The sequence below is a fragment of the Condylostylus longicornis genome, unplaced genomic scaffold (genome assembly GCF_029603195.1).
Source record: "Condylostylus longicornis isolate FDR11 unplaced genomic scaffold, ASM2960319v2 ptg000075l, whole genome shotgun sequence".
NCBI lineage: Eukaryota > Metazoa > Arthropoda > Insecta > Diptera > Dolichopodidae > Condylostylus > Condylostylus longicornis.
The window spans coordinates 465,499-480,999 of NW_026578043.1; the positions used below are offsets into that span (position 1 = coordinate 465,499).

Here is a 15,501-nt window from a genome sequence, read left to right on the forward strand (position 1 = left end):
ATTTTAAATTAAAATAGGTACTATAAAGAGAATTTCGTAAAAATAAAAAAAACCTTCCTTTTATTCACATTATTTTTTATTTCATGAAAGTGAAATAAAACTGTATAATATATTGGGAGTTCATAATAAATAACATTATTTAGTATTTTTTTATAATAACAATAATTTAATATAATTTACACGTGTAATATTATTTGTAATAAAATATTAATAAATAAATTTTGTACGAAACACGCAACAAAAAATTTCATCGCACATAATATAATCACGTTTAAATTTCTTTATATATACGTGTGCTGATATATATAACAGGGTGTTACAAAATTTTTATTTCGTTGAGAATACAGATGTTGGTTTGGGTTGAAATATTCGTTTCCTATCAAAACAAGAATAGGTTATAATTTACAAGCAAAACGAACAGTTTCCTCTAATTTTTACAAATTTGATGAGACTAGTTTTATTAAATAAACAGATTAGAAATAAATTAGTTCATTTCTAATTTGAATTAATGAGCGTACGGGCAAAAAAAGTTCTTGAAAATATTTAAACTTGCCTCAATAGACTTGTTAGTAGATATTCATTAATAAGCAACAAAAAATTATTTTTACATATTGAAAACATTTTATTCTTGTAAAATATTTTAATAGATTTTGAGTTTATTTTCTCCTTGGAATTTCTTATAAAATTCACATGTATATCTTAGAGTTGATTGAGACAATTGTGTATATGCTCGTTTTTAAATTAATTTTAAACTTATATATAAATAATAATAATAAATAGTTGTTGTCTTAAAAAAGAACTACAAAAAAATATTTGACGATCAAAATATCATTGTTTCTGTGACAATAAAGCAAAATTCTCTAAGTAAGAACTATTAATTACCGAGTAAGTTACGCTGAAAGATTTAAATTTATAAATTCAAATTTTTAAAATTCAAATTAATATTGCTTGCTATATTATTATAATAGGTAAAAATTTTTATTGCTCATATATCTATCAGATTCTTAGTTAATTTTTTGGTAGAATTTTTTCTAAAAATAATTTGTTTAAGATTTTTGAGAATCAGTTTTCCCATTGAATTTCATCGTCTTTGAATAATTCGAATCGAGTTGAACTCCCTAGCTAGGATTATGTGACATGTAATAGAACACGAAGAATTCGAATATTGCAATATCTCAAGTTGACTTAGGTAGTTTCGCCTTATTACCACAGATGTGTATATGATCCATGTATTTACGATAAATATATATGATACATATTAATGATTTGTGATGTATTTACGAAAAAAAATTAGATATTGTTGTGTTAAGTAAAAGTTTTATTTTTTTTTTAAATATTTATATAATAATTCCAACACGAAGTCCAAATTTGATATGTTGAAAAATATTAGATCTAAGGGTTTTTAGTTTACTAAGAAATAAGACTGCAAGTCTGATAGCATTTGAACTTTAATATTTTTTTATATAATTAATTATGAATTCATTACAAGTAATAAATTTTCTACTTTGATGTAGGTATTCGTAATGCCAGAAGGTGATGATAATAGTCAGTTTTTTGATTTTGTATTTGTAATTTTATTTCTTCAATCCTAAATATTGATTTCACAAGAAAATTATTGAAATTTTTCGCCGTGGTGTCATTTTTGTAACTTTTGTTTTACAAATTAAATTTCAATTTGTTTCTTAACTATAAGATTTTATTTTATCTTGTTATTGAATGAGAAAATCTGATTATAGACAACGCTTCGTGTTGTGTTTTCTTAGTAAAGGTTGATTTTTCTCTTATTAGAGCTGCCAACAATTTTTTGCTTCCTTGTATACGAATGTTTTCTTATATTTGAATAGTAATTAATTAAGTGTTATTTAAAACCTGAAAATTAATGAAGATTATCACATATGTTGTGTAACTTTTTATGTATAGCTATACTTATGCTTACCATATTTTTTTTTTTAAATTCTAATAATGTTCACTAAAGATGTAATTCATTTTGTTAAAAAGTTCCTTGCAACCACTTGCAACCACTTAAGGTCTCATTTTAATTTTAGTTTAAATAAGCCTCAGTAGTTGTATACACAAATATTAATTCTACCCATTAGTTCTTTGAGACAATTTTCGACTAATTTGCAATTGAAAAATATTTTTGGTACCGCTTATCTATAAGAGCTTAGATTTTTAATGAGAAAATTAATTGCAAATTCACTCCTTTAATATTGGTGTTTATCGAATGTACGGCTAGCCTAAATTTCATTTCGTCAAATATATATACCTTATTTTTGATTGGAGTTGATTATAATAGGTATGTAATACGCTTTTTCCATTTCTGCATTAAAATGAAATTTGTTCTCGATTTTGTAAGCTATAGTCTATACACCTACACTTGTACATGTGCGACATTTGTTAAACTATAATTTATTGAATGAAATAGAATATAAAAAAATTAAAATATTTTAAACTGTAAATGGAATAATTGAAAGTGAAAAATTAAAGAAATTTTGTTTAAGCATTTCACTTTTGATTTATTTCTATAATGTTTGCACATTATAGTTGTTACCACATTAGATCTGCATTTATAATAAATACAGTGTGACAAGTAAACGTGTTGCGCGTGTAATTTTTTTTTTATTTTTTTTCCTCTTTATTTTAGTTTCGTGTCACTGCTACCATACAGATTTGATTTCGTTTTTTTTAGTACTTCTTAGACTCTTCCTCTTTTTATAAGAAATAAAAAAAATATTTCTTTTACTCAAATTGTTTTAACTCAAAAAATTAAAATTTCTAGATTCCACAAGATTGATAAAGAATTATTTGAAATATTTAAAATTATTTTTAAAATATCTAATTGGGAACATTGAACTATATGTTCAAAATTCCTTTGTAGCATTGTTATAAACAAAATTTCTGAGTTTACTTCATATTTGATTTTTTTGAGTTAATACATTATTCTATTACATGGATACAATAAAATAATCTGGAATCTGTAATGTTCATCAGTATGATTTTATTGAAAAGTTATGAAGAAAAGTTAAACAAAAATGATAAAAAAGATAAATAAATTTAAGAGCTTCTTTTTAAACAAATAATTTGTGCAAGAAGTAAAAAAAAAATTGAGGATTCCCAGATCTTAGTGAAAATTATTAATTTTAAATAATGAGGTATTTAAAATTTTACAATTTTTAAAGAATTGTTAAAGAATGAATAAGGTTTTTTCTGCAGTTAGGGTATCACACTCCCCGACAAGAATGTAAGTTGGTATCTATATGAAAGCAAGTTGGTTATACAAATGCAAAGGTTAAGCAAGTTGGTTATACAAATTGTTTATGGAGGTTGGTCATGCAAGTTGGTCAAGCATGTTTGTCATGCATGTTGATCATACATGTTGGTCATGCATGTTGATCATACATTTTGGTCATGTATGTTTGTCATGCATGTTGGTCATACATGTTGGTCATACATGCTGGTCATGCATGATGGTTACATACATATGTTGATAATGCTGATTGCTCGTGCAAGTCGATAATGCAAGCTAGTTACGTCGATTGCTCATACCATTTGCACATGCATGACGTGTATGCCGAGTTAATTGATTCCATTAGATACGCAAGGAGCGCAGTGTACACACGCGTAAAAATCTGGAAATATTCATTATCAAAAATTATTAAAATTTAGCGTTTTTTTCTAAAAGTAGAAGTTACATCATTCTATGGTAAGTAGATATGAAGAGAAAGTTACAAGAGCACCGGTCAAATTTTTCTCATTTTTTAAGTAGCAGTTTATTTTTCATTAGAACTAATTTAAAAAAAATCTCAGAAGGAAATGACATGAAACTTGATGTAAACACTGACTATGAACTTAATTGAGGTATGCCATTCAAAGTATGGTCCAGATTAAAAAGAAATTTAAAAAACATGTTAAAATGTCGTTACCAGTACTGAGTACCCGATTCCATTGTTAGAATTGGTGAAATTCTAATATTAACCGTCCAGAAAAGAAACAGTTTCTGAATGTTTGACGGTGTTTGCTCTTTTAATTTTTGAGTAAAGGAACGGACGCAATTTTTTACCATTCACTGTTGGGTATAAAAATGTTAGTTCCTTTCTTCTGAGATCGAAGCAACGCGCGACAAATTCAGCCACAAACTCTTATCAAAATAAAGTGTTGGAAGTTTTTGTGATTAATAGAGTTGGTAACCTTAAATAAAATGTATTTTTTTATAATTATATTTTTACCATATGCAATGTTTAAGTCTTCAAATCATGTGAAAGATCTTAAGTCAATATGTTATTGCATTATATATATTATGTATTAGAATATATATGTATGTACCATGAATGTAAATATTTGTATTTATCATGATATAGTTTAGGATGAAATGAAAAGTTTGATTGCTGTAAAACTCTCTGTAAAAGATTTGTAATATTTTATTTTGCAGATTTGCATAACTTTAAATTTTGTTTATATGTTTTTTTTTGTTCTTTATATTAAGTGTAATGTGTGAGTATAATTTTTATTGTTGATGTATAATGTCAGGGTATATGTACATAAAGATGAGCTCATTCTATAATTTAATCAAATTTTTTCTTAGTTTCTAATTTTTATTTGAAAATTTTTAAGTACATATATGTAGGTGTTTTAGTGTTCATTGTTTTTCGTTAATTGTGTAAAATACCGTGATTTTTTATTCTTATTGTAAAGCTGTTGAAAAGTCTTTAAAAGTATAAAAAGAAAAAATTAATGAATAAAATGAGGTGATGCGATGCCTCTATAATAATAATAATAAAGGCTGCATTTATACATAAAATAATTTGTTAAATTGTAATAATTGTTTAACTATTTTTATTTTTTTCAGGATAAGATGACTTTTTTCATAAATGATGGCATAATAAACATTTAGCGTAAAGTTAAAGTTATATTGATGTTAACTTTTTGTTTTGCTTTTTTAAATTAGTAAACTACTAACTGAATATTGCGAAATTTCAAAAATAGGGAGGATAAGTAGGTAATTGAAATGTTGTAATATTATATTTTTATTATAATGTTAAAAGAGAGTGAAAAAACAAAATAATGTTTAAAATTAGTTTTATGACACACTCGTTTTCTAGTAAATTTTATGTTTAATGGGAATTTATAAAACATAGTGTATGAGCTTGCGTTACTTTTTATTACAAAAACTTACAATTACATAGTTTTCAAATTATCTGCAACATGCATCTGCAGCACTCGGATAACAATGTAATAATAATACTTGGTTTGAGTCTTAGGTTTACAAGAAAGAAACTTTTACGAAGTACTCATAGATGAATCTATTCTTGTTCAGAATAAAATTTTAGGTTGATCTAGCTTTGTTCATTTCCTTTCTTTTATTGAGTAGCTTGTTTGAGAACGCAAAGAACTTTTGTCTGTACTACTTTTGTTTGACAACCTTTTTAAAGATCTATTCTTCAAAGTCGCAGATTCTAAGAGAAATCTTTCAAAAAATTTGGCTAACAAAGTAATACCGTTTTCTGTTGCATAAATCTTGAAAACCTCTGCAGAAAGAAGTTTTCTAAAGTTAAAAAAGATGGGTGTTTAATCAAAGCAGGGACCAAAAATTTACCTTTTTTAATAAAATTTTGAATATTGTAAATTTTACGTACGAAAATCTAAGATCGAGAATATTAATGACTGATTTTAAATTTTCTATTGTGTGAATGACGATCTAAAACTGGACTAATATTAGGTTCATTTAATTAATCATTTTGGAAGTGAGGCAAATATTTATAATTAAAAGTAACAATATTTTTAAAATCATATTTCCAAAATTATTTTTTATTATATTTATAAATTTTTTTTTTAAATAATTTTCAATTTAAAATAAATTATTAGCTATTTTCGTTTATAGCACATTAAAGAATTTTTTTCTTAAATAAAAAATAGTTTACGCCGCATATCAATTTGTAAATTATTGAATTCTCAAATTTATTTTTACAATACGTTAGTTAATTTCATTTTACTGCCGTTTAAAAGTTTTAAGAAAACGCAAAAATTTAACAATTAATTTTTTCCTTACTTTATTCAAGTTAAAGTCATCGTCTAAAATATTTGATACTGGTAAAACAAGTAAACATCATTGGAAATTATTTAATTTTAAGGAAATTGTGCTGTTTTTCAAACTATTCTTTTGACTACACTCTAAATATAGAATTTTAGTATAGAATAATATTTTTTTATATTTTAGGGTTTTGATATAGAATAAAAAATTGTACACGCATAATGGAAACACCTAGAAAACTTTTAATTATATGTCTAACATTTTTTTTTTAATATTTGAACAACTTCCTTCGCTATAGATTTATTAGAATGAGTCCTTATAAATAACTGTAGTTTCAAAATTACCTTAAAAGACAATCGTTTCTTTCATTTAAATATTGAAAAATCGAATTTAAACTTTATTAAAACTTATTATGACATCGGAAAATACTAATACATTGGATATTATAAAATATAATTTTATATCATATCGAATTTTTGGTTTTAATCCACCAAAGAGATTTTCATATAGAATTTTGTATCATATTCTACAATTTCCTACACATATATTTTTATCATGGATATTTTATATTGGATTTTATCATGATGCATTCACTGCAACTTTAGAAACAGCTACTGAAGCAACATCATCATCATTGGCATTAACAAATATAAGTGTACGTGCTTGTGTATTTCTTTATTATCGAAAAGATGTTTTAAAATCATTAGAAATGATAAAAACTTTAGATACAATTATTAATAATGAAGAGAACAAAAATATTATAAAGAAAACAATTAAAAAATGTCGAATATTAGAAATTATAACTCACGGAATATTGGGTTTAATGATTGTTGCAAAACTTTTAGGTATTATTCGAAATTTTTATGGTGATCGTGTACCATTATTTCCAATTTGGTTACCATATGATTGGCGTAGTATTTCATGGATTTATGTTGGAACAATGACATATCAATTTATAGCAATTTCTTTTCAAGTAATTGGATATGCAGCAAATCAATTATTTGGACCACTTACATTTTGTATGATGATTGCACATACACAAATTCTAAAAAATAAATTACGATCAATTGGTCAGAATAGAGAAAAATCATTAGAAGATAATCATAAAGAATTGATAGAGTGTGCTAAAATGTTTAATATTTTATATAGGTAATTATGATTTTAACTTAAGAAATGAAGAAAATATGACTTAAAATTTTTTATTTTTGAAATATAGAGTTTTTAAAATTTATAGTAAAATTGTTACATTTCAAATGACCACCCAGTTTATGTTATCATCATTACAATTAACGATGACAATTGTTTTGACTATTTATTTTACAACTAGTTTTCAAGCTACCATGTATGCAGGACTTTATGTATTAAATATTGTTATTAGTGAAGTACTTTTTGCATGTTGGTTCGGTGAACAATTAAAAAGTGAAACAGATGAATTTACAAATGCTTATTACGATATGAATTGGATTGATCAGAGTCCAAAATTTAAAAAAGATTTATTAATGTTAATGCAACGTTCTCAAATGAATTTCGAAATGATGGCAGGATTTATGGCTATAAATTTGAAAAGTTTTGTATCGGTAAGAATTATGAATGTTTTAAAAGTAGGAAAAATTAAAAATTTTATAATTAATTTGGTTCTCTTTCTTATATATAGATATTAAGATTTGCCTATTCAGCATCTTTGATATTAAGAAATATGAAAAATCGGGGAGTTTAAATTGATAATTTGATCTGGGAAATAGGTTTAATAATTTCATGAAATATTGCTAAAATATTGTAAGTTTGAAAATAAAAGCAATAAAAAAAAATTATGAATTTTTAAAGATTAAGTTCTTAATATTTTACAGTACTCGCAATATTTTAATTTTTCTGAAATCGAGCCTTTTTTTTGTTCCAAACAAACGATTTCATATATGATTGCTTATATAAAAGTAGTTAATTATGACGTTTGATGCTCAACTTTGAAAAGTTGTTGACTATGTAGATGAAGAATTTAGATAGTTCTGCTAAAGGTTTTTCGCTGTCAATATGCTAAAAATTTTCGATTTATAATCAAATACAAGATCTCTTGGTTGTAGAAGGAGATAAGGCGTCATATAAAAGATTATTCAGTTATTAAAAAAAATACAAGACTAATGGAATGCATATTTAGTATGGATGTCGCCCTACTGCTTGTTAGCGTTGTGGTACAGAAATGAGAAACTCGTATTTATTAAGCAAATTTTCAGCTGAACGAAAATATTACCCTTTACACTTTTTCTTTAAATATTGTAGTTTTTTGCTCTTCAATTACAATATTTTAAAAATGTTGAAGATAAGTGAACAGTGCTTTGTATACAAACTAATTTTTTGAAAACCTGGATGTCCATTTTCTAATTATGCTCTTTATATTTCAAATGTCGTGTTGCGTAATGATTTTTCCTCATTTATAATGCACTATTAAAAATTTTTTAATACAAAACATTTAATTTAAAATTTTCTTTCACACTTTCATTGGACATCATGATTAAATAGTGTAAAAAATTCTTATAGCCCTATAATTAGATTTTAGATCCACCTACTTTTAATACTTTTAATTGTATGTTAAGAAATTTTTTTTTTAAATAAAATTGGAAAACTTTTCGATTTTAAATGAAATTTCTGGAAAGTGTTTTTTTAAAAGTACCAACTAGTAATTAATAGAAAATCGTTTTTAGTGTTGAAAATTCTTTAAAAAGAACCTGTTTCAAAATTTCAAGATCCAGAATTAAAACTATAATTTTCCAAAATTTTTTTAAAATGCCATCAGCTATTAATATTAAATCCAGTGATATATTTAAATTCAGTTTTATGTCATATGGAATTTTTGGTGTTCACCCACCAGATAATCGTCGTGATAAAATCGTTTATCATGCTCTTCATTTACCAATTCATTCGATTTTATCATTTTTTTTTTATTTTGGATTTTATTATGAAGTATTTACTGCTCCATTAGAGACGGCTACTGAAGCAACATCATCATCAATGGTTCTAACAAACATAATGATACGTGCTTCAATATTCTTTTATTATCGCGATAATGTTTTAAAATCATTACCAATGTTACAAACATTAGATAATGAAATTAATAATGATAATGATAAAAAAATATTAAAACAAACATTTAGAAAATGTCGAATAATGGAAACTGTCGTTCATTCTATATTAATATTAATGGTATTAGCTAAAGTTTTAGGCTGTATTAGAAGTTTTTATGGTGAGCGTGTACCATTATTTCCTATTTGGGTACCATACGATTGGCGTACCGAATCATGGGTTTATATTGCAACTATAACTTATCAATTTATAGCAATTACCTTACAAGTAATTGGATATGCAGCAAATCAATTATTTGGGCCAATTTCACTTTGTATGATGATTGCACATACACAAATTTTAAAGAATAGATTAAGAAATATTGGTTATAATCGAGTGAAATCATTAGAAAGTAATCATAAAGAGTTGATACAGTGTGCTAAAATGTTTAATATACTTTACAGGTATATTTCTATATAATATATTTTGTTTTTTCTAATAATTTCAAATATATTTTTTTTTCTTTTATAATTTTATAATACAGGATTTTTCAAATTTATAGTAAAATTGTCACATTACAAATGACAACTCAATTTATGTTGTCTTCATTGCAATTAACAATGACAATTGTATTGACAATTTATTTTACGAATGATTTTGCAGCAACAATGTATGCCGGCTTATATGTGCTGAATACAATAGTTAGTGAATTATTATTGTCATGCTGGTACGGTGAGAAATTAAAAAGTGAAACTGAAGGTTTTACAGATGCCTATTATGATATGAATTGGATTGATCAAAGTCCAAAGTTCAAAAAAGATTTATTAATGTTAATGCAACGTTCTCAAATAAGTTTTGATATGGTGGCTGGATTAATGGCAATAAATTTGAGAAGTTTTGTTTTGGTAAATAAGTAATTGAAATTATTTTTAATATTTAAATAATCCTTTCGTGCTTTTTCTTTTGTTTTGTAATATTTTTCAGATACTGCGGTTTGCTTATTCAGCATCTTTGATTTTGAGTAATATGAAAAATCGTCCAGATGATTAAATAAAAATATAACAAAGATTTGTATTTAGAAAATTTTCAGCACATGTCACAATACATTCTATAATATTATGAACTCAAATCATTCACAATAAAATTTATTAATGGTTAAAATGAGAAATTTAAAATTTCGTATTCAAATTTTAATTATTTTTGAAGTAAAATTTCTAAATCGAATACTTGTTTTGAGAATAATTGTTAATAATGATGTTTTTAATTCTTTATTATCTTAATTTACGTAATTAAATACTATAATAAATTGAATTGGTTTATAAAAGTTAAAAATTGAAAAATATTTTTAAGAATAATTGTGAATTTAACAAAAATAATTTCTCATTCACAATATATATGTAAGCAAAATTAACAATTATTACGGTAATTTCATTTTAGCTGATACATAAACCATAGTAAAAAAATTAAATTATTTTTACGATAAGAAGAGAATTTTAAAGCAATATATTTTGGATTGCATTTTTGTTTCTGATATTAAGTAAATGTAGTTAAAATATCTTGTTCAATAAATTATAGTTGCTTTTAGGTTATACTAAGATACATAGGTATATATAAAGTATTCTAGTTATGTTTCAATTACGTATTTTAGTAAATTGTATTCACAAGTTTGTAAGTTTCAGATAAACATGGCGAGAGTGTGGTCTGCAACGTAAAAATTACTTAATGAAATATTAAAATTTTATAGTGAAAAGCTTACTCACACCTTATTCGGAAAGATTTTGAAGGAACTTGAAAAGATTGGATGCATTTTGTAACTTCATTTAAATCATTCTAATTTAAAAAAACTATTTTACTTGTTAACGATTAAATTTATTCTTAAATTTACAAAAATTTATTCAATCACAGAAAATACCTTTGGTTTCAAGGACAAAAATAGATAATTAAAAAGAAATGTTCATTATAAGTGAATTAAGTTTAAAATTTAGGCTCTTGAAAATTGCATTCAAAGTAATTTTCTGAAAACCGTACTAATTCCGAAATAATTTTATAACTTAAAGCTTATTTTCTAACGCTCACCGAATTTTCAACCGAATTTAAACCTGGGCAAGTTATAAAAAATTTGTATAAAAATAAGAACTACCAAACTTTATTTATGCAAATTTTGCTAACTTCCTCCTCCCCTATACCTCTTACTTTAATTGCGCTTTTGCATGCTTGTTGTCGGTATTTATTGCCCACGCATTTATTTACTTTAAATTTTTATAAATTTAATCGTTTTCTTGTGAATGAATTAAATTTAAATAAAAATATTACACAATAATAAAAATTTTACTAAAATTATCATTTCTAGTTTCTATAATTAACTTTTATATTTGCGTTTTTTTTTTTTTTCTTAAGATATCATTAACAGTCTATATCTTCTGGCAACAGACGTGTAATCTATCAATTCAAGTAGTCTTCTTTTATTGCTATATATATATATATATATTTATACTCTTCATCTAGCAGTTAGCGAATAATTTTCTAAAACTAAATAAAAAAAAAAATATGAAAAACAAAAAGCTTTTACCCAATACATAAAAGCCATTTTAATTGATTTACATTTTTTTAAGATGAAAAAAAAAATTCCTCTTTTTTTTTGTCGGAGTATAAAAAACAAAAATAAAAAATTCACATTTAACCCTGTCTAAAACATTAACCTCAGGGAACCAATAAAGAAAACACGCAAAAGAAGAAAAAATAAAATTAAATAAAATTTATTTAATCGTTTTAAACCAATTCTTCGAAATATGGACAAGGAATCCTTGTTTTTGTTTTGTTTTTTTTTTATTTTTATTCAATTTTTCGGTCTAATTTCAATATTTTTGGTTTTATTATTAAATGGCAATTCAAATATTGTATCCACACTTAAACACAAAAAAAAGGGGTAAATTCAAGCGTAAAAGAAAAATAACCGAAGAAAAAAAAGGGAAGAAATGGTGGGAGAGAAAAAAAGAGGAGGAAACACGGAGTAAAAGAGAAAAAATTTTGAAACAGATTTTTTGTTATATTTTTAAGTTTATATTCCAAGTTGTTTTTCGACTCTTTTAAATAATATTACAATTTAAAATATAGAACTTTGGCTTTTTTTTCACTTTAAGCCCAACCCTTTTATTTTATAAAATTTACAATTAATGAAGTTTATTATGAAGTGTCCATTCCAACGCAAATGGTCTTGTCTATAGGGTCTACAAGGTTAAGAAATCGTTGTTTATTATAATGACGTCTATAATTAAAGTGGTTAACATTAATTTTATATATATGTATAAAGTTCAAAGGCGAATGTTACAATGTTATTTTAAGAAACGAGCATTTATTCAGATAATTAGATAATCTTTAAATTTTTAATAGACTGTTAACTGATTACAAAGTTACTGTAAAAATCAGGTTAATATTTGTTATTGCTGAATTATGCAGCAATTTAGAAGCATATATAACTGCCATTTCAAGTCCGAACTGCCTTCAGAGAAAGTATAAGTGGAAAATTCTTCTTTCATACTTAACAAATGCCGTCAGTATAATGCGGGATTAGAAAAATAATTGAATTTAAAAATTGAAAATTAAATATTGAAAACAATAATTTATTTAATCAAAGATTTGATTCATTGAAAATTGATTTGAACTTTAGGCAATTTTGAACTTAATGGAAAAATAAACTCTTTCATATTCTTCTATATTTTACTATTGTGAACTTAACTAGTAACTAGTATTTTACTCGGACAGAATAAAATATTCAAATTCTTTCTTATTAACATTTGTTCCACTTTTGTTTTGTACGGTATATACGAGTATGTAGATATTTTGTGTTTATAAAATGCATGTATTTTAAAAGGCAATATTATAAAAAAGGACAGCATGAAGGTAAGAAGATAAAAGAAAATCAAAACGGGTACAAAAAAAAAATAAAATAAATAGAAAACAAAAAAAAAATGTACAGAATCTCTAAGAAATCTTTTCATTTTTTTTAATTAATTAATTAACTGCGAAAGCTTAAAAAGGATACGTAAAGATTTAAAAATGAAGAAGAGAGAGAGAAAAAAAAAAGGAAAAATTAAAACATAAAGATGAAATTAGTTAAATATAATTATGTATTCCAAGTATGTATGTAAATGTATATATACAAATACAATTAAAATTGTATATTTTAGTGCTAGAGGACAACAAAAACATAAAAACTAAGTTAGCTAAGTGGTTGAAGTGGACAAAAACAAGTGAAAGCGAAAAAAAAGCAAGCACAAAGATAACAAGCAAAACATAAAAGAAGTCAGAAGTCAGTTTCAGAGTGCAAAACACAAAAAAAAAAGAAGGAAAAATATAAAAACATCTCAATGATGTTAAAGATAAGAAAAGTGAGTTCGGTACTTCTTTACACTTCTAGATTTTGAGCTAAATTACAAAGGCAAAAAGTATAATCATTTTAGTTTGTTTTATTCATAGATCGGGTACGTATTTAGGGGGAAAGTTAAGCAATACTATACATTCGTTTACTACATTCTTATAGGATACATTAAGAAACTATTACAAATAATGCAATTCTTGATGCATTAGACGATATTTGCAAAAAAAAAAATAAAAATTATATAAAATCCAAAATTTGGTTGTATTTGAAAGCAATTTGAAAATGATGTTCCCAATAACTTATTTATCAATAGAATTCACAATAGTAATTGCATAACTGGTGGTGTAAAATAAAATTACGAACATTTCACTTTCGATTTTTCTTTGGAAAATATTGTATTATTTTCTTAAATTTCTCATATTAAATGAATGCCACATTTGAAATTACAATAAAATTGAAATATTAATATAAATTAATTTATAATTATTAATAAAAATATAAAATAAAAATAATTGCTCTAATAATTTAATGTGAGACTCTTGATAACTTTTCAATAGATAGACGAAACGATGGAAAACTGTCAAATATATTTTTAATTTTATTCAAAAATTTTTTTCATAAATCTAATGACTATATTAGCTATAATTAAAATTGGGACTTTCTTTCATATTTTATGGTGATGGACTCTTGAAATTAACTGCAATTAATGCACATTTTTACCAGACGTAACAAAAAAATTACCCTTTAAAATTTTTATCCAACTCTGTAAGTTTTTTTTTTTATATTATAATATAAAATAATTTTTAAGGTTCAAGGATTAAAGTAAAACGTAAATGAGGTTAAAAAGCACATAATGACTGTATATAAAATAACTGTAAAACGACAAAGAACATTTTTAATATTGTGAACTAAAAACAAAACAAAAAAAAAAAACACTGAACTAGACTGAATAAAGGATATGTGTAGATGTGTGTATATATTAGTACGAATTTAAATCTGGTCAGACATTAAAATATATATTAATATATTAATATGTATGTATATAAAACCATTAGTATTTGATATTAAAATTAATTTCTAGAGATTACACTTTTAACATTTTTCACTTAAACAGAAATAAAACATGAACGCAAAAAGTATAATAATAAACAGAGTAAAAACAAAAAAATCGAGAAAAAACTTAAAGTTAATAGCATTACAACGATGGGTGGTGAGTTGGGTATATATGTATATATATAATTATATATATATATATATATATATATATATATGATTAGTGTATATGAAACTTTAGAATAATAATAATCCTCAAAGAACAGTAAATTATTAAATTTTTTTTATAGTGTATTGTATATTAAAAAAAAAATTCTTTTTGAAATAGAAATAAAATTTAATAAATTAAAATTAAATTTTTAAATAAAAATTCATTCTATTTTAAAATTTTAATTAGATTCACAGTTATTTATTTAATATAGAACGTGCGATCTAAACATGAATATTAAAAATTCTTAAGGAATTCACTAGAAACAAAAAAATTGCATACTTTTAGGAGACGTAAGATTTAAATGTAAAATTAATGAAATAATGTTATGCAAAATTGAGTGATAAAATTGGATAAAATTTTATCCGAGTTTTATGTTTTGAAACATATTTATACTATAGTGAATTCAGGTGTCTTTTTTAAAATAAATGTTTAATTTCTTATAAAAAATACAACCATCAAAATGTTCTGTTCACACAGACAATTTATTTTTATAGTCTACATATAATAAAATTTATGAGAATAAAAATTTTTGAATTTTTTTCTGCATAAAGTTTGGTTCTACAGAATCTAATATCCATAATTCAATTTCTTGTAAAAATTTATTAATTAAATTTAGTAAAATACAATATATTTTTTATTTTTCAATATACTTTTTATGTAGTTTTTGGATTTAAATTCAAAGAGGTAAAGTTGAATGTATTGACTCTGTGATATCCGGAGGAACGAGTGGTTCTAATTAAGAGTGTTATCTTTCTCTTGGGAACTCCACCTTGTCGT

The 15,501-nt window shown here is 24.1% G+C and overlaps 2 protein-coding genes across 2 annotated transcripts; both read left to right on the forward strand.

Annotated features, from left to right (window-relative positions):
* Positions 1-6,851: 6,851 nt before the first annotated feature.
* Positions 6,852-7,745, forward strand: LOC129612559 (odorant receptor 2a-like). Its single transcript, XM_055526228.1, has 3 exons — positions 6,852-7,147; positions 7,263-7,605; positions 7,683-7,745. The coding sequence occupies exons 1-3, from the start codon at positions 6,852-6,854 to the stop codon at positions 7,743-7,745; spliced, it is 702 nt and encodes a 233-aa protein (XP_055382203.1).
* Positions 7,746-8,857: 1,112 nt separating this feature from the next.
* Positions 8,858-10,132, forward strand: LOC129612560 (odorant receptor 2a-like). The gene is made up of 4 exons (XM_055526229.1): positions 8,858-9,108; positions 9,175-9,546; positions 9,645-9,987; positions 10,067-10,132. Exons 1-4 carry the CDS (start codon positions 8,858-8,860, stop codon positions 10,130-10,132), a joined length of 1,032 nt encoding a protein of 343 aa, XP_055382204.1.
* Positions 10,133-15,501: the final 5,369 nt, after the last annotated feature.

What these genes read in the sequence shown, in the direction of transcription:
- LOC129612559 (XM_055526228.1), top strand. Translation starts at nt 6,852, where the DNA reads ATGATTGTTGCAAAACTTTTAGGTATTATTCGAAATTTTTATGGTGAT. An exon ending in AATCATAAAGAATTGATAGA is followed by an intron (nt 7,148 to 7,262) that starts GTGTGCTAAAAT and finishes TAAAATTTATAG; the next exon opens with TAAAATTGTTACATTTCAAA. An exon ending in ATTTGAAAAGTTTTGTATCG is followed by an intron (nt 7,606 to 7,682) that starts GTAAGAATTATG and finishes TCTTATATATAG; the next exon opens with ATATTAAGATTTGCCTATTC.
- LOC129612560 (XM_055526229.1), top strand. Translation starts at nt 8,858, where the DNA reads ATGTCATATGGAATTTTTGGTGTTCACCCACCAGATAATCGTCGTGAT. An exon ending in GTTTTAAAATCATTACCAAT is followed by an intron (nt 9,109 to 9,174) that starts GTTACAAACATT and finishes ACAAACATTTAG; the next exon opens with AAAATGTCGAATAATGGAAA. An exon ending in ATGTTTAATATACTTTACAG is followed by an intron (nt 9,547 to 9,644) that starts GTATATTTCTAT and finishes TCAAATTTATAG; the next exon opens with TAAAATTGTCACATTACAAA.